Genomic DNA, 22,828 nt, shown 5'->3' on the forward strand with positions numbered 1-22,828 from the left:
AAAGTTAAAAAAAAAAGAAGAAGAAAGAGGCAAAAGCATTAATTATGCTCTACCAAGTATAAGTGGGAGAAAAATAAAAGTGCAGGTACTCTTCAGTAGTTATAACCCAGGTTGCTTTAGTTACTCTAAAAATAACTTTGGCCAATTCAACTTTTTAAAAAAGACTTCTATAAATGCCAGTGTAAATGAGAGAAAAATTTTCAGATAGCACCTTTATCTTTATCTAGATACCAAGTAATAAATTTATACATTCAAGGATATATACATTAAAAATATTTCTATTTTAAAAGGCTTATACTTCAGTACTTACATGCAAATGGCAACCATCACCACCTTTCCTGGCCCCTTAAAAAAAACTGATGTCGTTCTAGAGCGTGGCTATAAGACAAAAACAAAAACAAAAAATCTCTAACATTTCCCAGAGAAGCATTATGATGCTAATAAGTGACTTTTGACACACCAGAAAATACCTCCTTTATCAATGCCTCTAAACAACTAGATTTACTTATTTAATTCTTTTTCTCTAGAATTTCCTGTTTAAGATGTGAGAAGATGGAAATTGAAAGCACATGTGGGTCCTTTTGCAGAACCTTAATTGTTTATTTCCTTGTAATTCATTTCCTGCCTACTTCAGGAAAAATTCTGAGTTGGTTACATAAAAACCAGAAGTGATAAAAATGTACTGCACTGAAATACTCTAAAATTTTCCCATTTCTTGAGCAACTTCTTAACTTATAGTACAAGGAACAGCCAAAGCCAACAAGTTTGTTGCTCTAATTTACCTCATGACTGTTCTCTAAAGACCAAGGACATCAAGTGATAACAATGTGTTTAATTTCAAAACACACCAAAACAAAAGAAAATCAAACAAGAACATATTCAGGGAAAATATTTTTCTTCAGTCAAATGTTCTTCTGCTATTCCTTGAATTTATATTTTCTGTGTTTCTTCTCCTGCTCTTTCCTCTCCTTGGAATGCTATCATCTTCCACTGCAACCTAGGCAAGCTTTACTCACCTTCTTGTATATCTGGCCAAGTGTCACCTTTCTATGTAAAGCCTTCCTTGGTCCCCCACACTGCTACACATTTATTATTGTACTTTACTTTTCTATTGAAGCACGTCATATATTCTGCCTTATGTAATTTACTCAAGAAATATTTATTGTACAAGTACTATATGCCTGGCACAGGTCTAGATGCTGGGGCACAACAGAAAACAAGAGTCCCTGCCTTCATAGATCTCACTGCTTAGTATAGGAAGATAGAGATCTAAGTCCAGCATATCTGATAGTGATAAATATAATAAAGAAACTAAAACAGAGACTAAGAGAATAGTGTTGGGGGGGTATGATGGAGAGGGTTATTTTAGTTAGAATAGTGAGGGAAAGAAGTTCAATGATGAGAAGGAGGCAACCATGAAAAATCTGGAAGAAAATGGTTTAGGCAGAGTATATAACACACTCAAAGATTCTGAAACAGAAGTAAGTTTCATGTGAAGAATGAACAAAAACAAGGCTGGTGACTTCCCTGTTTGCACAGTGGTTAAGAATCTGCCTGCCAATTCAGGGGACAAGGGTTCAAGTCCTGATCTGGGAAGATCCCACATGCCGCGGAGCAACTAAGCCCATGCACAACTACCGAGCCTGTGCTCTAGAGCCCACGAGCCACAACTACTGAGCCCACGAACCACAACTACTGACCCCACATGCCACAACTACTGAAGCACGCACATTGCCTGTGCTCCACAACGAGAAGCCACTACAATGAGAAGCCCATGCACCAAAACAAAGAGTAGCCCCCGAAACTAAAGAAAGCCCATGCACAGCAACAAGGACCCAATGCAGACATAAATAAATAAATAAATAAAAATTGTTAAAACATTAAAAATAGAACTACCATATACCCAGCAATCCCACTCCTGGGCATAAACCCAGAGACAACCATAATTCAAAAAGATATATGCACCCCAATATTCACTGCAGCACTATTTACAATAGCCAGCACATGGAAGCAACCTAAACATCTATCAACAGAGGAATGGATAAAGAAGATATGGTATATATATAGAATGGAATACTACTCAGCCACAAAAAGGAATGAAATCGTGCCATTTGCAGAGATGTGGATGAGCCCAGAGACTGTCATACAGGGTGAAGTAAGTCAGAAAGAGAAAAACAAATATTGTATAGTATCGCTTATACGTGGAATCTAGGAAAATGATACAGATGAACTTATTTGTAAAGCAAAAATAGAGACACAGATGTAGGGAACAAACGTATGGACACCAAGCAGGGAAGGGGGGTGGGATGAATTGGAAGATTGTGATTGACATATATACATTACTATGTATAAAATATCAATAGATAACTAGTGAGAACCTACTGTATAGCACAGAGAACTCTACTCAGTGCTCTGTGGTGACCTAAATGAGAAGGAAATCCAAAAAAGGGGATATATGTCTACATATAGCTGATTCACTTTGCTGTACAGCAGAAACTAACACAACACTATAAAGCAACTATACTCCTATAAAAGTTAGTTTAAAAAAAAAAAAAAGAAAAAGAAAGTAAGATTTGGGGCTGGTCACCAGAGGAGCCAACCATGTAATTAGAGGGTTATAACTTTCCAACCTCCAGTGCTAGGAAAGAGGCTGGAGATTGAGTTCAGCCTCCAATGGCCAGTGGTTTAATCAGCCAAGCTTATGTAATGAAGCCTCCATAAAACCCTGAAAGGAGGGGGTTTGGTGAATGTGTGGAGATTCAGGGAGAGTGGCTGCCCAGAGAGCATGGAAGTTCTGAGCCCCTTCCCACATGCCTTGCCTCCTGCACCTCTTCTATATGGCTGTTCCTGAACTATATATCCTTTAATAATAAACAGGCAATCTAGTTTAAAAAAAATAAAATAAAGAAGTGGGACAGTAAAGGTAAATTTTCTATACTGGTCCCAATATTAATTTCCTTCTGATAGGAAGGAAAACAGAGTTATTCTGGCACACTTGTCAATAAGGTAGTAAATCTGCTAATGGAAAGATAAGTTACTTCTATCAGATTAGATCTATTTTTTCAATGAAATATAAAACAAGGTCATCAGCTGAAGAGGGAAAGTGAGTCTGCAGGAAGTTTGGGAAGAGAGGAAAAGGTATGCAATAAGTATCTCACAGAATGGGAGAGTGAACATACTATGGAAGTTTAGTAAGACTGACAAATATTGAGTGTCCATTGATTTTGTACACTCATATAATAAAGAAAAAAAATCATCAAAATGGCTGTGCAATTTTCTCCTCTAAGGGCTGAGCTTCTTGGGTACAAGCAGAGGATTAGCACTTTGAATGTTAAACAAGGTTAAGAGTAGAAGGAAAAAGAATAAAGGAAATTAAAGGCATATAAAAGAACTAAATCTTGCTAAAAATCTAACAAAATAAATCATCTACAGCTATATGCTTATGTGTACAACAGTTAAGAATTTAAAGAGAACTTATGTCCCAATTTTTTTAATTTTAAGAAAAACAGAAGCAAAGAGACTGTAATTCAGTAAATTACAGTCTACTTAAGAAAATTTTGGTACAGGATCACAGACATACTAGATTTTCACCATGGACTGATACTAGGATTTTCTGTGCAACATATACACACATAACATTAACAGAAAGATATCTTACCTTGGTATTTCCCAGAAACTCTCTATATTCTCTCAATATTTTTTGGTTTCTAAATAGCCCTATAAGAAAAGAATTACACAATACATTTAGGTCATACATATGCTTATCAGTCACATTTTAGATTAACACAATTATTCTAAGACTATGTTAAATCATCTTCTACTAGCTACCAACAAAAATATGTTATTAGAAGAAATGTGAATTTGCAACTTGACTAAAAAATAGGCAAAGGATTTGAATACTTTTCTCCAAAGATGATATACAGATGGCCAACAGGCATATGAAAAGATGCTCGTATCACTAATCATCAGAGAAATGCAAATCAAAACCACAATGAGGTATCACTTCACATCCATCAGAATGGCTACTATCAAAAAAAAAAAAAAAAAAAAAAAAAACAGAAAATAACAGGTATAGGGACTTCCCTAGTGGTCCAGTGGTTAAGACTCAACACCCCCAATGCAGGGAGCACAGGTTTGATCACTGGTCAGGGAACTAAGATCCCGCACGCCGGGCTTCCGGGGTAGCGTAGTGGTTGAGAGTCCACCTGCCGATGCAGGGGACATGGGTTCGTGCCCCGGTCCGGGAAGATCCCACATGCTGCGGAGCAGCTGGGCCCGTGAGCGGTGGCTGCTGAGCCTGTGCGTCCGGAGCCTGTGCTCCACAATGGGAGAGGCCACAACAGTGAGAGGCCCGCATACCACAAAAAAAAAAAAAAGATCCCGCATGCCACACAGCACAGCCAAAAAAATAATAATAACAGTACCAAGTATAGGCAAGGATGTAGAGAAATTGGAAATCTTTAGTATGTTGGTAGAATTATAAAATATTGCAACTGCCATGGAAAACATGGAGGTTCCTCAAAACAATTAAAAACTACCATAACTAGCAATCCCACTTCTGGGTATATACGCAAAAAAAATGAAAGCACAGTCTCAAAGAGGTATTTTCACACCCAAATTCACAGCAGCACCATTCACAGTGGGCAAGAAGTGAAAGCAACCAAAACATCCATGGACAAATAAATGGATAAACAAAATGTGGTATATGCATACAATGGAATATGATTTCGACTTTATGAGTAAGGAAATCCTGTCACATGGATGAACCTTGAGGACATTATGCTAAGTGAAATAACTTAGTCAAAAAGACAAATACTGTATGATTCCATTTATGTGAGGTATCTACAGTAGTCAAATTCACAGAAGCAGAAAAAAGAATAGTAGTTACTAGGGGCTTGAGGGAGAGGGAGAAGGGAATTGTTTAACATGTATAGTTTGTTTTGCAAGATGAAAAAGGTTCCAGAAGAACATTTTCTGGAAATGTTTCATAACAATGTGAATATACTTAGCACTTCTGAACTGTACACACAAAAACAGTTAAAATGATAAATTTTATGTTGTATTTTTGCAATGAGATAAAGGCAGTTTGCTAAGATTCCCTTCTCAGTATTAACTAAAAAATACAAGAACCAATTCTTCATTGTTAGCTCAAAATTTAAAAATACAGGAAAAAATATTTTTCTATTACCGTGCTTTCTCAAATTCTGTACTTTAAATATCTCCCTTAATATATGAACAAGGCTATTCATGGTATCATTATTTTACTAGCAAAATACTGGAAATGACCTAGGAGGAAATATCTGAATAAACTGGACCCCCCAAAATGGAGTATTATAAAAGAAACGAAGAAATGTCTCTATTTCCTGCTATGGAATATACTCCAGGACATATTATCAAGGTTAAAAAAAAAAAAAAAAAAAAAAAAGCAAGTACAGAAAGTATGCACAGTATGCTTTATTTATGAAAAGGGGAGTCTAAATTACCAGTATTATGCTATTTTATTGCATTTTTTAAATGGAAAAAATAACCCCAAAACTAAATTTTTAAAAATTAATTTATTTTATTTTATTTATTTTTGGCTTTGTTGGGTCTTTGTTGATGTGCATGGGCTTTCTAGTTGCAGTGAACGTGGGTTACTCTTGGTTGTGGTGCACAGGCTTCTCACTGCGGTGGCTTCTCTTGTTGTGGATCACGCACTATAGACGGGCAGGCTTCAGTAGCTGTGGCTCGCGGCTCTAGGGTGCAGGCTCAGTAGCTGTGGTGCATGGGCTTAGTTGCTCTGTGGCACGTGGGAACTTCCCGGACCAGGACTCGAACCTGTGTCCCCTGCATTGGCAGGTGGATTCTTAACCACTGAGCCACCAGGAAAGACCCCAAACTAATTTTTTTTTTTGCGGTACGTGGGCCTCTCACTGTTGTGGCCTCTCCCATTGCAGAGCACAGGCTCCGGATGCCCAGGCTCAGCAGCCATGGCTCACAGGCCTACCTAGCCACTCTGCGGCACGTGGGATCTTCCCAGACCGGGGCACGAACCTGTGTCCCCTGCATTGGCAGGCGGACTCTCAACCACTGCGCCACCAGGGAAGCCCCCAAACTAATTTTTTAAACAGTTACCTATGTTAGAGAGAGGGAGTAGGGTAGAGAAGACGGATGGGAGCTAAACTTCTCTGAAGTGTTTTGTCTGGTAAAGGTCACTTTGGGATCGTGTAAACATTTTACAAAATTATAAAATAAAAATAATTTCTCAAAATCTAAAGCAAAATGAAACAAATGAAGCTAATTTTACATCTGTTAGATGGTTTATCCATACAATGAGAAATTAAAAGTGACTTTAAAGCATAGACATTTGACTATATATCTCTAGTGGGATATATAATAATGACAAAAAGAAAATCAGAAATCTTAAAACACCTTGATAGCAATATCAATCCTGTTAGTTTGAAACTACACTGTATTCTCTCTATATGTGTATATACACATATAAGAACAAACCAAAAATGTAATTAATTATGTGAATGAATTAAGAAATAAGATTTCAGTGTAAGAGGTACAAAAAGAAAAGAAACAGTGTTTATCAGAATAACCTACGTATTTTTTCTTAAGAAACAAAAAGTATTTCCCAGCTCTGTCCACTGAAAAGACCTTAAAAATACACCAACCTGTTAAGAATGAGTATCCCTAATGCCCACAGGTCTCTCAATTTTATTTCCTATTAAAAGGAAAGGGTCTCCTATCAGAAATAGCTGATTCCCAATCTGGGGCAGGAAATATACTAAATAAACCTGAAACATCTTATTGTACCTAAAAGCAATGATGCTACAACAGTAACTGGATTATGACAAAAGGACTTCGGAGCCAATTTGAGATGTTTCCACTGGCCAAAGTGAAGTTGAGCACCACGACTTTGCCTACTTTGTTCTTTCCTTCCTTGCATGTCTTCTTCACGTGCTTCCCGATCTCCTTCCTACCCACTGCTGTCCCTCTTGACACTGAACACCCACACATTCAAAAAACTCTCCCAACCCCTTTTCTTCCTGTGCTACTGGCCACAACTGTCTCACAATTTCCACCTAGAAATTTCACCAACTCATGAGGAGAAGGAAATATTGTCACCTTTAAGCCTTGGTCCTATGCAGAACTTAGAAATATAGTTAAAGAAGGCAGAATCCTCCTAAATAAAGCCTGACCAAAAAAAAAAAAAAGTCTAATTTTTGCAAATACTAGCATGTCTATTTCTACTTTATTTATTTATTTATTTTTTGTGGTACGCAGGCCTCTCACTGTTGTGGCCTCTCCCATTGCGGAGCACAGGCTCCGGACGCGCAGGCTCAGCGGCCACGGCTCACGGGCCCAGCCACTCCGCGGCATGTGGGATCTTCCCGGACCGGGGAACGAACCCGTGTCCCCTGCATCGGCAGGCAGACTCTCAACCACTGCGCCACCAGGGAAGCCCTCTATTTCTACTTTAATCCTGCCACATTACCGTTCAGTTCCACAGAGTAACAGAACTGTATAGTACAAGTATCTAATTCCCCAATGGATTATGCCCTACTTGAAGATTTCATCATAACCTATATTAGCACCTGTATTGCCTATAAAGAAACCCAATGGAAGCCATTAACTGAATAGTGATACCACAATTCTGGGGCTCCCTGACCCCCACATGTATTTCTTTCATCAAAAGTAAACATTTCGGGCTTCCCTGGTGGCGCAGTGGTTGAGAATCCGCCTGCCGATGCAGGAGACACGGGTTCGTGCCCTGGTCCGGGAGGATCCCACATGCCGCGGAGCGGCTGGGCCCGTGGGCCATGGCCGCTGAGCCTGCGCGTCCGCAGCCTGTGCTCCGCAATGGGAGAGGCCGCAACAGTGAGAGGCCCGCATACCGCAAAAAAAAAAAAAAAAAAGTAAACATTTCATGGAATTCCCTGGTGGTCCAGTGGTTTGGACTCTGCACTTCCACTACAGAGGGGATGGGTTCAGTCCCTGGTCAGGGAACTAAGATCCCACAAGCCGTGCACTACAGCCAAAAAATAATAATAATAATAAGTAAACATTTCAGCCACAGGAGAGGGTGCGGAGAAAAGGGAACCCTCTTGCACTGCTGGTAGGAATGTAAATTGATACAACTGCTATGAAGAACAGTATGGAGGTTCCTTAAAAAACTAAAAATAGAATTACCATATGACCCAGCAATCCAACTCCTGGGCATGTAACCAGAGAAAACCATAACTCAAAGACACATGCAGGCTTCCCTGGTGGCGCAGTGGTTAAGAATTCGCCTGCCAGGGTGCTTCCCTGGTGGCACAGTGGTTGAGAATCCGCCTGCAGATGTAGGGGACGCGGGTTCGTGCCCCCGTCTGGGAAGATCCCACATGCTGCGGAGCGGCTGGGTCTGTGAGCCATGGCCGCTGAGCCTGCGTGTTCGGAGCCTGTGCTCCACAAAGGGAGAGGCCACAACAGTGAGAGGCCCGCGTACTGCAAGAAAAAAAAAAGAATCCACCTGCCAATGCAGGGGACACAGGTTCAAGTCCTGGTCCGGGAAGATCCCACATGCCATGGAGCAACTAAGCCCGTGTGCCACAACTATTGAGCCTGTGCTCTAGAGCCCGCAAGCCACAACTACTGACCCCATGTGCCTAGAGCCCATGCTCGACAACAAGAGAAGCCACTGCAGTGAGAAGCCTGTGCACCACAACCAAGACCCAAAGGAGCCAAAAACAAATAAAATAAATAAATTTATTAAAAAAAAAAAAAAAAAAGACACATGCACCCCAATGTTCATTGCAGCATTATTTACAATAGCCAGGTCATGGAAACAACCTAAATGCCCACTGACAGACGAATGGATAAAGAAGATATGGTACATATATACAATGGAATATTACTCAGCCATAAAAAGGAACAAAACTGGGTCATTTGTAGAGATGTGAATGGACCTAGAGGCTGTCATACAGAATGAAGTAAGTCAGAAAGAGAAAAACAAATATTGTATATGAATGCATATATGTAGAATCTAGAAAAATGGTACAGATGAACCTGTTTGCAAGGCAGAAATAGAGACACACATAGAGAACAAATGTATGGACACCTAGAGGGGAAAGGAGGGATGGGATGAATTCGCAGATTGGGATTGACATATATACACTAATATGTATAAAATAACTAATGAGAACCTGCTGTATAGCACAGGGAACTCCACTTTGCTGTACAGTAGAAACAAACACAACATTATAAAACAACTATACCCCAATTAAATAAAAAATACATTTCAGCTACAGACTCAACACATCCCTATCAAAACCCCAAGGACATTTTTCACAGAAATAGAACCAAAAAATTCTAAAAGTTTTATGAAACCACAAAAGACCCCAAATAGCCAAAGTAATACTGAGAGAAAAGAATAAAGCTGGAGGTATCACGTGCCCTGATTTCAAACTAAATTACAAAGCCATAGTGATCAAAACAGCATGGTATTGGCAGAAGAACAGAGATATACATCAGTGGAACAGAATTTAGAGCCCAGAAAGAAACCCACACATATATGGACAATTAATTTATGACAAAGGAGCAAATATCATACAATGGAAGGACAGTCTCTTCAACTCGTTGGGAAAATTGGGACAATGGGACAGCTACATGCAAAAAGATGAAACTAGGCCATTATCTCACACCCTAAACAAAAATCAACACAAAATGGATTAAAGACCTCAATGTAAGGCTTGAAACCATAAAACTCCTAGAAGAAAACATAAGCAGTACACTCTGACATTGGTCTTCACTCTATCTTTCTAGTTATATCTCCTCAGGTAAAGGAAACAAAAGCAAAAATAAACAAACAGGACTACATCAAACTAAAAAGCTCCTGCACAGTAAAAAAAAAAAAAACCATCAACAAAATGAAAAGACAACCAACCTAATGAATGGGAAAAGAAATGAAATATCTGATAAGGGGTTAATATTCAAAAAATATAGACAACCCAATTAAACATCAACAAAAAACCAATTAAAAAATGCAGGGGAGCTGAATAGGCATTTTTCCAAAGACATTTTTTCATATAGATGGCCAACAGAATATGAAAAGATGTTCAACGTCACTATTAGGGAAATACAAATCAAAACACAACAAGACATCACCTCACGCATGTTCAAATGGCTAGTATCAAAAAGGCAAGAAAAAACAAGTGTTGGTGAGGATGTGGAGAAAAAGAAAACCATATGCACTGTTGATGGGAATGCAAATTAGTGCAGCCTACTAAGGAAAACAGTGTGGAGATTCCTAAAAAAATTAAGAATAAAATTACCATATGATCCAGCTATCCCGTTTCTGGGTATTTAACCCAAAGAATATGAAAACACTAATTAGAAAAGATATACGCACCTCTGTGTTCATTGCAGCATTATTTTCAACAGCCAAGATATGGAAACAACCTAAGCGCCCAACAACAGATGAATGGATAAAGGTGTGGTATTTTTACTCAATGGAATACTACTCAGTCATAAAAAAGGTGAACTCTTGCCATCTGCTAAGTGAGACAAGTCAGATGGAGAGATATAAATGCCATATGATTTCACTCATGTGGAATATAAAAAACAAACAAATGAAATAAATGAACAATCCAAAGCAAACCAAAAATGTAGATACAGAAAACAGTAGTGGTTACTTGAGGGTGAAATGGGTAAATGGATCAACTGTACAGTAACAGACGGAAACTAAATTTTTGGTGTTGACCACACTGTAGGGTAAACAGAAGTAGAAATATAATGTTGTACACATGAAATATATGTTATAAACCAATGTTACCTCACTGAGAAACAAATTTTTAAAAAAGAAACTAAACATTTCATTCCTGTGGATTTAAGTGCAGCTCTCCTTAGCATATTTGTGAATATAAAGATGCTCAACAGTTGTTTGCTTTTTCTGAGAGGCCAAAATCCCTTAGAAACTAGGATTTACCTTTAAACAGGTACAATCTTCAAATCAGACCCTAAGTTTTAATATTCATATATCTTACAGACACCACAAACTAGCTTTGCTTGCTCTCATGATCTTTAAAAAGCTATAGAGGAGAAAACAAATAATACTGTTTTTATAAAGTAATTGAATCCCAAAATGAAAACTGGTATTTGCTAGAAGCAACAAAGCCAAAGCCAAGAGGTGGGCAACCACTAGGGAGGGCATAGTTATTATAGGCACAGGTCTTACTTACTTACAAGTTGCTTTTCAGTTAACTCAGCTGTAAATTTAATATACTTACTTTCTCTATATTCTATCTCTGCTTCCTTACGAAGTTTTTTCTCTCTGGCAAGAGCTTCAGGGCTTCCCCAAACTTCCAAAGATCTGTGTACACACGACCACCAACAATGACAATTTTAATGACTTTATTATAATCATATTTAAACCTAGATATCTAAAACTATATGAGAATTTAACAACAAAGCATAAGATCATTTAGGAAAAATATACAGCACTTAAATTTTTCTAAATTAAATCTAAACAATAAGAGTAAATTCAACAGCAAATTTTCTCATAAATTTTGACTAAATTTGCTAACTAGTACATACTAGTAACTCTCAGATAAATTTAGAAATGTAAAAATATTCTGCTTTTAAAACATGTCATTTTAAAAATTCTGAGTCTGTCTAAAATACATTTTTATTAATCCCAAATTCAGCTTGTATTTTTATTCTAAAAGAACTATGTTCTTACTTTGCCTCCACATCTGATCTCAAGTATACAGTAAAGGACTCGGTATCTTCATGAGGACTTCGTCGTCTGATTTTTCGAAGTTGTTCTAGATCACTGAAGAAAGAAACATGTTGAATTTATTCAGACAAGGTTCATATGGTTCATGTACTTAAAAGGATTAAGGGCAGATAAAAGCCACTACACTGATCCTCATTTTAATAGCTAAATCTGTATAGCCTGTAAAAAGCAATTTAAACATGACATTTTGTACACAAAAGTGACTTAGAGACAGTTGAAACACTAAGAATTATTCTTGATGCTCAATATAGATACCATAACATAATATGTAGAGTCAATTCCTTTATTAGTGCTTGTATTTTATCTGCTTGGGACACACCATTGCAACGTCTGATGTATGAAGAAAGAAAGTGAAAAGTGGAAAGAACATGGATTAGAGTATTATCCCTCTACTTAAGAATTCAAATTTAAAATTTACAGTCATTTGTTTATATCCAGATTAATACTAAGTGGTAATATCATTCATACATACCAAGGTATAAAGAATAAGTGTCAATTTCATGTTATTTAATTATTTTCCTTTCTCTTAAATTCTGAAAGGTTTATACATTCATCAAGTCACTGCTAAATAGTCATACTAAATTTGATCATTGGTCTTCCTAAGGAAGTTTGTAATAGCAACGAAAAGACCTATAAATAAAAATCTAGGGTGTTTCCTGGTGGCTTAATGGTTAGGATTCCAGGCTCTCACTGCCATGGCCTGGATTCAATTCCTGGTCAGGGATAAAATCCTGCAAGCTGCGTGGCGCAGTCAAAAACTAAATAAATAAAAAGTAAAAATAAAATAAAATAAGTTCAACTATCACACATCAATAAAAAAAGTCTGGACCAAGTAACAGAAGATATATATTCTGGTTCCCTCTCTGTCACTGACTCACTAAATAAGCTACGTCATCACTCTTTATTAATGTTCCCTGGCCTATAATGTAGAGATAGCAATACCTAACCTACTTAACTCACAAAATTGTTGTATGTGAAACAGAATATAGTTTTATATCATTATTATAATTGGTTGTTGTTTCAATAGTTATGGAAGTTATAAAACTGATTACAGGAATCCTTATTTCTTGATATTATACCACAGACGATATGACCATGGGCTGAGGGTGGGGTGGGGGAGGCTAGATCTGATGTCGAAATTGCCAAGAAATCTTCCACATAAATATGTTTTTTCTAGGTAAACACACAAAAGAGGGGGAAAAGTTTAAAGTTGTGTAAAATACCTCACTAAATCTCTTTAATTATAAGAAAATTAATAACAAGATACCAGAAAGAAGGAAAATAATTTATACTCAACATGAATCACAGCTGGAGTGTGAACATAAACATAAGAAAATTGCTTTACAAAAAAACCCCAAAATTTTAAAGTTATACAAATATGCAAATAATCTTATTGATAATTTTGCTACATATTAACATAACAATAAAACTCCTAAGGTTCTTGTGTGACACAAAAGATATTGAAGAACCTACCTTTCTGAGTTAAAGGAGCCAAGAAACATTGGAACTGCTCATGCTGGTGCAGCCTTCAGTTTAGTAAGCTAAAAATTGTAACTTTTTTTGAACTGAATAAAAATACTTCTTCAATTTAGGAAGGAGCCATGGTAAAGTTTCCACATGGATGTTAGCAGGTAACAAATTCTAGGAAATAACTGGTTATTTAGATTAGATAGAGCAAACTACCCCATTTAAAAAAAATTACTGTACCTGGATTTGAGGCAGAACTCATTCATTGCTCTGACTCCAGTGATGAAATTATTCTGAGTGTACTTTGGTCCATATTCCCTCTTTTTAAGGACTGCTTTGACTAAAACCAAAAATATAGGAAAACATACTAAATATGCACATTGGAAGTCACATGTGAAGATGAACATATGCTGAGTTCTAAGTGGATTCACTAATGAATTCCATAGAAAACTGTTTTTCCTGATGCACTGAATGGCGTCAGAAAAATAAAAGTTTACTCCAAGTACAGAATAGGACAGAATTACACTTGTAACCACCCAGCTTTATCTCCACAGTTCATCAGTAACTGATGACAAAATATCAACCCTTTGTCTAAAGGATACCTTGTATAGGTACTACTGGTCTGTTTAAATCGTACTAGTACAATTTAAATTACTTAGGGTCTAAATGAAAATGAACTGAAGTTTCAATAAAAAATTAGACGCTGGTTTGGTGTTTTACAAACACTGGTGAAACCAGCATTTCATAAAAAATGAAAATAGAAAGTAATCAAAGAGTACTGCACATAATGAAGAATAAGTACATTTTGTGAAAATTTTTGTTTCAGTTACATATAATAATCTATATATATACTAGATCATTACTATTTCTTAAGTGGGTTGCAGTCAAAAAAGTCTGGAAGTCATTAGGCAATTTCACATAATGTAACAAAGATGAAGTAACTATAAGGAACATTTTTATCAGTTAAAAATTTTAGGAAGTTAATTATAGACTATAGGTAACATACTGCCTCCTAAATTTTTCCTATTATCAAGTATCAACCTGTTCATAAAAAAGCCAGAGACATCAATAATAAAATAAAATACAAATGTGGCATCAATTATAGTCTATGAATTAAAAATTACAGTCAACATTGGTCTGTTCTTTTTTTTTTTGCGGTATGCGGGCCTCTCACTGTTGTGGCCTCTCCCATTGCCGAGCACAGGCTCCGGATGCGCAGGCTCAGCGGCCATGGCTCACGGGCCCAGCCGCTCCGCGGCATGTGGGATCTTCCCGGACCGGGGCACGAACCCGCGTCCCCTGCATCGGCAGGCGGACTCCCAACCACTGCGCCACCAGGGAAGCTCGGTCTGTTCCTTTTTATAAAGTGAGACTTTTGGTCACAAAACACAGATAAATAACATAAGCAAATCTCTGAAAACTGTCACCTAGTCATTTCATATTCTATTCTAATGTCTAGTAACTACTGAGTTTTCTATTGTACTTACAAGTTGAACGAATAAATTAAGACTAAAATTATCCATCACTACAGTAGGTAAAAAGAATCTTAAGGGCTTCCCTGGTGGCGCAGTGGTTGAGAGTCCGCCTGCCGATGCAGGGGACACGGGTTCGTGCCCCGGTCTGGGAGGATCCCACGTGCCGCGGAGCGGCTGGGCCAGTGAGCCGTGGCCACTGAGCCTGAGCGTCCGGAGCCTCCGCAATGGGAGGGGCCACAGCAGTGAGAGGCCCGCGTACCACAAAAAAAAAAAAAAAAAAAGAATCTTAAAATAACACACGAACTATTAAAATCAAATGCACAAATAATAGTTAACAAGAACATTTCAAAAATAAAGTTCAATATAAAAACCAAAACCTTACTTGAAAAAAAGTATATAAAGAAGTTCAGGTTTCTTTTTGCATGAGTTTCTCTAAACTACATTACTCTAAAAATCCTAAAATTCTAAATACAAATAAACTTCTCTGGATCACAGAGGAGAATTACATCGCTCTTCAAAAAGATTAGGGTTTTTTTTTTACATTACTTTTTAATAATTTCTACAAAGTAGCTAGAAATCCCTGTTGGCCTGTCCTAGCCCAGATTACTGATGATAAGACAACATTAAGTATTCTTAATTGTGACCGTACACTATCATCTCCAAAGTTATCCTAGAAAAGAAGACCCATTTTTAGCACGATCTTACAGGGAGGAAACTAAGGCTCAGAGAAATAAACTGCCCAAAGCCATAGAGCTAGTATGTCCTGAAGTTACAAATTGAATCCACTTTTGTCTGATGCCAAAGCCATGGTGCTCCTAATCACAGAATTAGTACCGCCATGAAACATGCTACTTTGGAGATGGGAGCCATAGCACATTATAAAGAAGAGAGCTGCAAACAAGAATTCCTTCATCACTCAATCACTCCCAGAAAAGGAAATCAGACAAGAATGTCCAAACTCTACCTGGATTTGAACAAGCTGTAGGTGTTGGCCTCTTGTTCTTTATTAATCACATTACTTTTCTAAAAATGATAAAGCAATTGATGATTTTTATTTGCCATTACTCCTTTCTTTGGGCTTTTGAAAAAAGAATTTCCATAAAATTTATGACTAAAATGCAAAGTAAACTTCAGTAGAAAATTAGTTTTTAAATAGAATAAATCCTTATGGTCAATATATTTAAAGAAAAATGAATATACCCTCATACCTATAAAGAGCTCTATATAAACTAACTTTATATATTTAATTCAAAACACCATTATAATAAAAAATAGAATAAAATATACTTACCTCTTACTTGGAGAGGTTCTTGCTTAATAAGTGGAGCTTTCAGTTCTGCACCAATATTCTCTGCTGTAAAGTTCATTTTTAAAAAGTTATATTAAGCAGTTGTTTTCATATAAACCTATAAACTTAATTAATATTAGCTGACAATCTGGCAATGTATAAAAAAGATAATATTATCACAGACCAAGTTGGATTTATTATAGGGATGAAAGAGTAATTAAACATTAGAAAAGCTATTAATTCCCCTCATTAACAGATTGAAGGAGAAAAACTATAGAATCATTTCAGGAGCTACACAAAGAGCATTTAATAAAATTCAGCACCCATGCAAGTTTCAAAGCTTTTTAAGAAAATTAGGACAAAAAGGAATTTCCTTAAAGGGTAAAGCAAACCTATAACAAACATTGCATTCAATGGTGAAAATTTAGATGCATCGCTTTAAAACAAGGGCACGACCACCCAAAATTGTTCTATAGATACTATTCAATGAAGAAAGGATGACGATTAAGTGGTTATTGGAACAACTGTACAACTCCCTCCCCTCCAAAAAATTTAATGAAAGAAAACTGGAATCTACCTCACACCATAAACAACCAATTCCAGGTAAATTAATGACTTAAATAGGAGAAGATATATCCAGCAAATATAATCAACAAAGGATAACTATCAAGAATATTTAAGAATCCCTCCAGATCTATTAACAAAAAGACAACCCATTAGAAAAAATAAGGGCAGAAGACAAGAACAAGCTTGCACAGGAAAGGAAATACAAATAACCAATAAACATATGAAGAGATGACAGCCTCATTATTAACAGAATCCAAGTGAAATCACAAGATGCTGTTTTACAGCCATCAGATTACAAAAAATAAAAAACTATGATAATACCTAATGTTGGTAAGCGTATGGAGCAATGGGAACTCATACACTGCTGGTAGAAATATAAACAGGCACAATTACCTTGGTAAACAAGCTGGCATTATCTAATAAAGTTGAACACAAGCATAACCTATTACCTAGCATTCTACTTCTAGGTCAATATACTTGGCAGATAGAAACTTGTACAAGGGTACAAGGAGAGAGGTATATGAACATTCGTTCAAAGCAGTACCGCGTTCTGTTGTTTCAAACTGGAAACAACCCAAATGTCCATAAGCATGAGAACAGATAAACAAACCATGTTATATTCATACAACAACATTTCATGGGGGTTGGGGGATGAATTGGGAGATTGGGATTGACATATATACACTACTATGTATAAAATAGGTAACTAATGAGAGCCTACTGTACAGCACAGGGAACTCTACTCGGTGCTCTGTGGTGACCTAAATGGGAAAGAAACCCAAAAAAGAGGGGATATATGTATATGTATGGCTGATTCACTTTGCTACACAGCAGAAACTGACACAGCAGTGTAAAGCAACTACACTCCAATTAAAAAAAAAATTCATACAGCAGTGAAGAAGAATAAACATAATGGCTATCTTTCTTTGAGCAAGCACTATCCTAAGCACTGTACATGCATCAACTCAATTCACACAACAGCCCCCAAAAGTACATGCTATAATTATCTCCATAAAAATTAATGAACTAGACACATACACCATGAAGATAAATCATAGCAAACAATTTTAATGAAAAAAGTAAATCACAAAAGAATACATACAATAAACTATCACAATAAAGTACAAAAATAAGCTAAACAATTAGGGATATATACAAGTGTCTAAGTCTATTCCTTGTTTTTTCTTTTTTTTAAATCAAGAGATTGAAACACAAAATTCAGGATACTCACATGGATACATAGGGTGAAGGGACTGTGAGAAGAATTAAGGATCACAAGAACGTGATCAAGAATGCAAGGTTCAGGCTTCCTTGGTGGCACAGTGGTTAAGAATCCGCCTGCCAATGCAGGGGACACGGGTTCGAGTCCTGGTCCGGGAAGATCCCACAAGCCGCGAAGCAACTAAACCCGTGCACCACAACTACTGAGCCTGCGCTCTAGAGCCCACAAGCCACAACTACTGAAGCCCAGGCGCCTAGAGCCCGTGCTCCACAACAAGAGAAGTCACCGCAATGAGAAGCCCGTGTACCACAATGAAGAGTAGCTCCTGCTCGCCACAACTAGAGAAAGCCCGCATGCAATGACGAAGACCCAACAAGCCAAATAAACAATAAATAAATAAAATAAAAAGTTTTTAAAAAAAAAGAATGCAACGTTCTTAGTTTAGGTGGTAAATTCCCAGGCGTTGATGCTTTCTAACTTACATATACATAGCATGTATTCTTCTATATGTATCAAATATTTTGTAATAAAAAATCTCACCCTCAAACCTTTTCTCTTATTATATCTTCATTCAATAATATAACATTTTGGAGCTTATTAACAATAGCTAACATTTACTAAGTATTTACCATGTGCCACATACAGTACACTATGTGTTTTACATGCATTATTTCATTTAATCCTCAAAAAACTGCTCTGAGGTAAGTACTATTATTATCTTCATCTTATTTAGGAAGTTTTGGAACTTCCCTCAATCACACAGCTAGTATTTTAAACATGGAAGCACAGTCCCAAGTCATTTCGATTAGTCTCCTCTCTTAACCACTTTCCTACACTACCTCTATGTTTAAAATAATAATTGATTTACAAGTAGATATTTGTGTATTTTTGGAAAAAGAGGATAGAAGTGAAAACTGGATCAGCAACATGAAGATCACTGGCAACCTTCTGACAACAGCAGTTTCAGCAGGAAGAGTAGGGATGGAGCAACAGGTTGAGGTGAGAATGGCAGATGAGGAAGTGAAAGCAATATCTGGACTTTCAGTAAGAGCTGGAAAAGAGAATGGAATCAAGGAAATATTGATTTTATTTTATATAGAAGTGGAAATGATGAAATAAATGGAAATGAACCATTTCTACATATTTAGAATATGAGTATATATAAATGATAGGCAACACCATGAAACCTGACTACTTGGTTACCTGATTTAGACTTCTGCCACCTTATTGTCTGACTTCGGTTTACCATCCTTTTTTTCCTTTGCTTTTATTTTTCTTTTGCCTTTCCTGCCTATCTGTTAAGATTTATAAAGTTTTCTATATCCTCCTCTCACCCCACGCCCATGCTGGTTTCAAATTTATAAGATTATAGTTCTACTGTTTTCATGATTCCATTTAGAAATTTAACATACATACTTTCCTACAAATCTTTCTAACCATCTGTTAAGTTATTCCCCATCTCTACCTTCCTCTGAACAAGAAAACAACCTTTAACCACTGAAAACTTCTTCTATCTTATTACCCTTGACTAAAATTTTAGCATTTAATATAAAATGTTTATTATTTTTACCATCAATAATTAACTTTCCAACACATTGTATCCACTTCTTGCTTTTCACTGTCCATTTTATATCTCAACGCTTCTTTCCCTGAGTTTACTCTGCATCTTACAGAAATACATATTTGAATAGTTTTTTTTAATGTGGGTAGGTTAGTATAGTAAATGATAGTCATCTTTATATATGTGAAGTGTTTTTATTTTGCCTTCACTCTAGAATGATTATTTAGACAAGTATAAAATTCTAGGGTAACATTTATTTTTTCCTCTTACCCTTTCATGGCTATTACTCCAAATCACTCTTCCCTTATTTTCTGCATATTGTTGCAGATAAAAAGTCTACCTCAAGAAAGAAGCAATTGTACTGATAGCAGGCTGATTTTCTCTTTGGAAACTTTTAAGTTGGGTTGTTTCTTGTTTCAGTTTTGAAATCTATGGGTTTCTTTTCATTTACCCTGTTTAGTACTAAAAGTGTATTTTTGATCTGAAGATCCTTGTTTTTCTCAAATTCTGAAAAATTCTCATCTATTATCTCTTTATATATAATTTCTCCACCATTTCTCTATTCTCTCTCTCTCTCTGAAATGCCTATTAAATATAGGCTAGAGCTTCATGCCTTTTTAAAGCTTTTTCATTTTCATGGAAAATCTTTTTGCTTTCCTATGCTCATTCAGGGTGAATTTCAATTTACTAATTCTCTACTAGACTATGGCTACTTAATCTATTAAATTCTTACTTTAGTGATTACACTTTCATTTGTAAGCTCTATAGTTGGCTCTTTCCCAGATTTCCTTGCTCTGCTTTTATTTCTACCAGTCTGTGTTCCAAAATATGAGTACTTCATTTATTCTTTTGAGGATATTAAACTTATTTAAAGCAATTCAGGGGACTTCCCTGGTGGTGCAGTGGTTAAGAATCCGCCTGCCGATGCAGGGAACATGGGTTTGAGCCCTGGTCCGGGAAGATCCCATATGCCATGGAGCAACTAAGCCTGTGCGCCACAACTACTGAGCTCGCGAGCCACAACTACTAAAGCCCGTGTGTGGCGAGCACTGCCCTCTGAGGAAGGCGCCATTAAGACCCTCATAAGCCTCAGGGCCCAGACTGTACTCTCCTTGGTATGCATCCTGGACTTTATGGTATGAATGTAAAAAAGGAGATGGCCTTTGGCCAGATCGCCCCAGGGACCTGCTCAGTTAATGGGAGTCCCTGGTTGTTCCCTAAAGCTAGGAAATGCAATCCTGGAGGGGAACTTGGTGCCTTTGTGGAACAAGCGATAGAGATAGATTCGCTGATGCAGATAATGCAGATAAGGTGGCGATTAAGCCGAGAGATGGTAAACCAGATAATGCAGATAAGGTGGTGACTAAGCCGAGAGACTGTAAACCTGCTTAGTTCCACAGAACAAAGGTTATGCGAAGTTTCTACTTTACATTGACTATGCAAAGTCCCTACATAGTCATATATATATGGCTATGCTTCGTTATTAAATTTGCCTTGCAACCATCAGTTGCTTGTGCCCTTCTGATCCCATACCTTGGTGCGTTCAGTTCCCTACCCCCTCTCGTCGATTGTTGCTACACTTTGAGGACCCGCCGCGGCTGGCAGCACCCGTGCACCTAGAGCCCCTGGCTCCGCAACAAGAGAAGCCACCACAATAAGAAGCCCAGGCACCGCAATGAAGAGTAGCCCCCTCTCGCCGCAACTAGAGAAAGCCCGCACACAGCAACAAAGACCCAACACAGCCAAAAATAAATAAATTAATTAAAATAAATAAATAAAGCAATTCAGGCTGTTATTTTAACATCATCTGGAGTTAATTCATATTTGATTATTGATTTTGCTGGCTTTCTTAGCATTAGGATTTATTGAGATATAATTGACATATAATGTTTTGTAAGTTTAAGGTATATAACATATTGATTCTATTCATTTATATATTGCAATATGATCCTTCGTGCACTTTTAAATTTTAGAATTTGCAAAGTTATTCTGAATAGGATATATCCTTTCACTCTCCTCCTCATGATCTAGTGCCCAGAACTCAATCTGACTCTTCTGTCCTGAACCAGACCTCACACTGCCAGTTTTAAATTCCAACCCCTCAGTTCAGTCTCCAAGCCAGCAAACAGCAGGTTTCAGTTCACATTCTTCCTCTTGCCTCCCTACCCAACAGCCTCCTACAAGACAGAACTTCAGGTAACAAATGGAAGAGGCTAGCTTCAGCCTCCTGTTTGAGGGTGGGTGGCTAAGTTCATGCAGCGAGTCTGACTCCAATACCCGGGTATGCATGGAGCACTTATATATCCATTACCCCAAATGAGCCAAACTCAGCCAAACCTGGCTGCCAGTGCCTGCTTACAAACACAGAGCCTGGCATGTTCTGTTCCACTTCTTGGACATAACATACCTTTTTTTGAGTCCAGCTACTCCTTCATTTTCTCTTTGTATATTTTGTCTATCACTCCAGTAAGTGAGAAGCAGAACAGTTACCTCAGAGCATCCATTCAACAATGCTATTGCTATCTTGATCAGAATTTCTCCCTATCCACTGATTTCCCTTCTTTTAATGCTCTTATGTATGAATTAAATATCAACAGAATAGGCATTAACAAAGGCAAAACTCTCTGAAATAAAAGCAAAAAAATCTTACACGTAATTTTTAGTATATCTCTTAATTACTTTTCAGCAAAAGCCACTGGGGAAATGACTTAACATGGTACTTTTTTTTCTTTTTTTTTTAAACATCTTTATTGGAGTATGATTGCTTCACAATGTGTGTTAGTTTCTGCTGTATAACAAAGTGAATCAGCTATATGTATACTTATATCCCCATATCCCCTCCCTTTTGCGTCTCCCTCCCACCCTCCCTATCCCACCCCTCTAGGTGGTCACAGAGCACCGAGCTGATCTCCCTGTGCTATGCAGCTGCTTCCCAATAGCTAGCTATTTTACATGTGATACTGTATATACGTAAATGCTACTCTTTCACTTCGTCCCAGCTTACTGTTCCCCCTCCCCGTGTCCTCAAGTCCATTCTCTACGTCTGTGTCTCTATTCCTGTCCTGCCCCTAGGTTCATTAAAACCATTTTTTTTCAGATTCCATATATGTGTGTTAACATACAGTATTTGTTTTTCTCTTTCTGACTTACTTCACTCTGTATGACAGATTCTAGGTCCATCCACCTCACTACAGATAACTCAATTTCGTTTCTTTCTATGGTTGAGTAATATTCCATTATATATATGTGCCACATCTTCTTTATCCATTCATCTGTCGATGGACACTTAGGTTGCTTCCAACATAGTATGTTTTGATAACTAAAACGTACAAAAAATCCCAAAAGGCTTTATTTTAACTATTCATCAGATCCTAAGTAGGTTATGATGGCGTATTAGTTAAAAGAAAAAGGCTTAAAAACACTTCTATTTAATTAATTAATAACTATGGCTTATAACATTTGACATTGATCAGTTAAATAACTG

The 22,828-nt window shown here is 37.2% G+C and overlaps 1 protein-coding gene across 6 annotated transcripts in view; it reads right to left on the minus strand.

Annotated features, from left to right (window-relative positions):
- SLC30A9 (solute carrier family 30 member 9) overlaps positions 1–22,828 on the minus strand; it is a 75,658-nt gene that overhangs the window by 35,045 nt on the left and 17,785 nt on the right. For all 6 annotated transcript variants that reach the window (XM_059065844.2, XM_067036150.1, XM_067036152.1 and 3 more), the window contains 6 exons: positions 15,998–16,060; positions 13,472–13,571; positions 11,708–11,800; positions 11,256–11,338; positions 3,659–3,717; positions 311–378 (listed from right to left, as the gene is read on the minus strand). In XM_059065844.2, the coding sequence (XP_058921827.1) occupies positions 311–378; positions 3,659–3,717; positions 11,256–11,338; positions 11,708–11,800; positions 13,472–13,571; positions 15,998–16,060 (466 nt within the window). The remainder of the gene's footprint in view (positions 1–310; positions 379–3,658; positions 3,718–11,255; positions 11,339–11,707; positions 11,801–13,471; positions 13,572–15,997; positions 16,061–22,828) is intronic.

Source organism: Kogia breviceps, chromosome 6 (genome assembly GCF_026419965.1).
Source record: "Kogia breviceps isolate mKogBre1 chromosome 6, mKogBre1 haplotype 1, whole genome shotgun sequence".
Taxonomy (NCBI): domain Eukaryota; kingdom Metazoa; phylum Chordata; class Mammalia; order Artiodactyla; family Physeteridae; genus Kogia; species Kogia breviceps.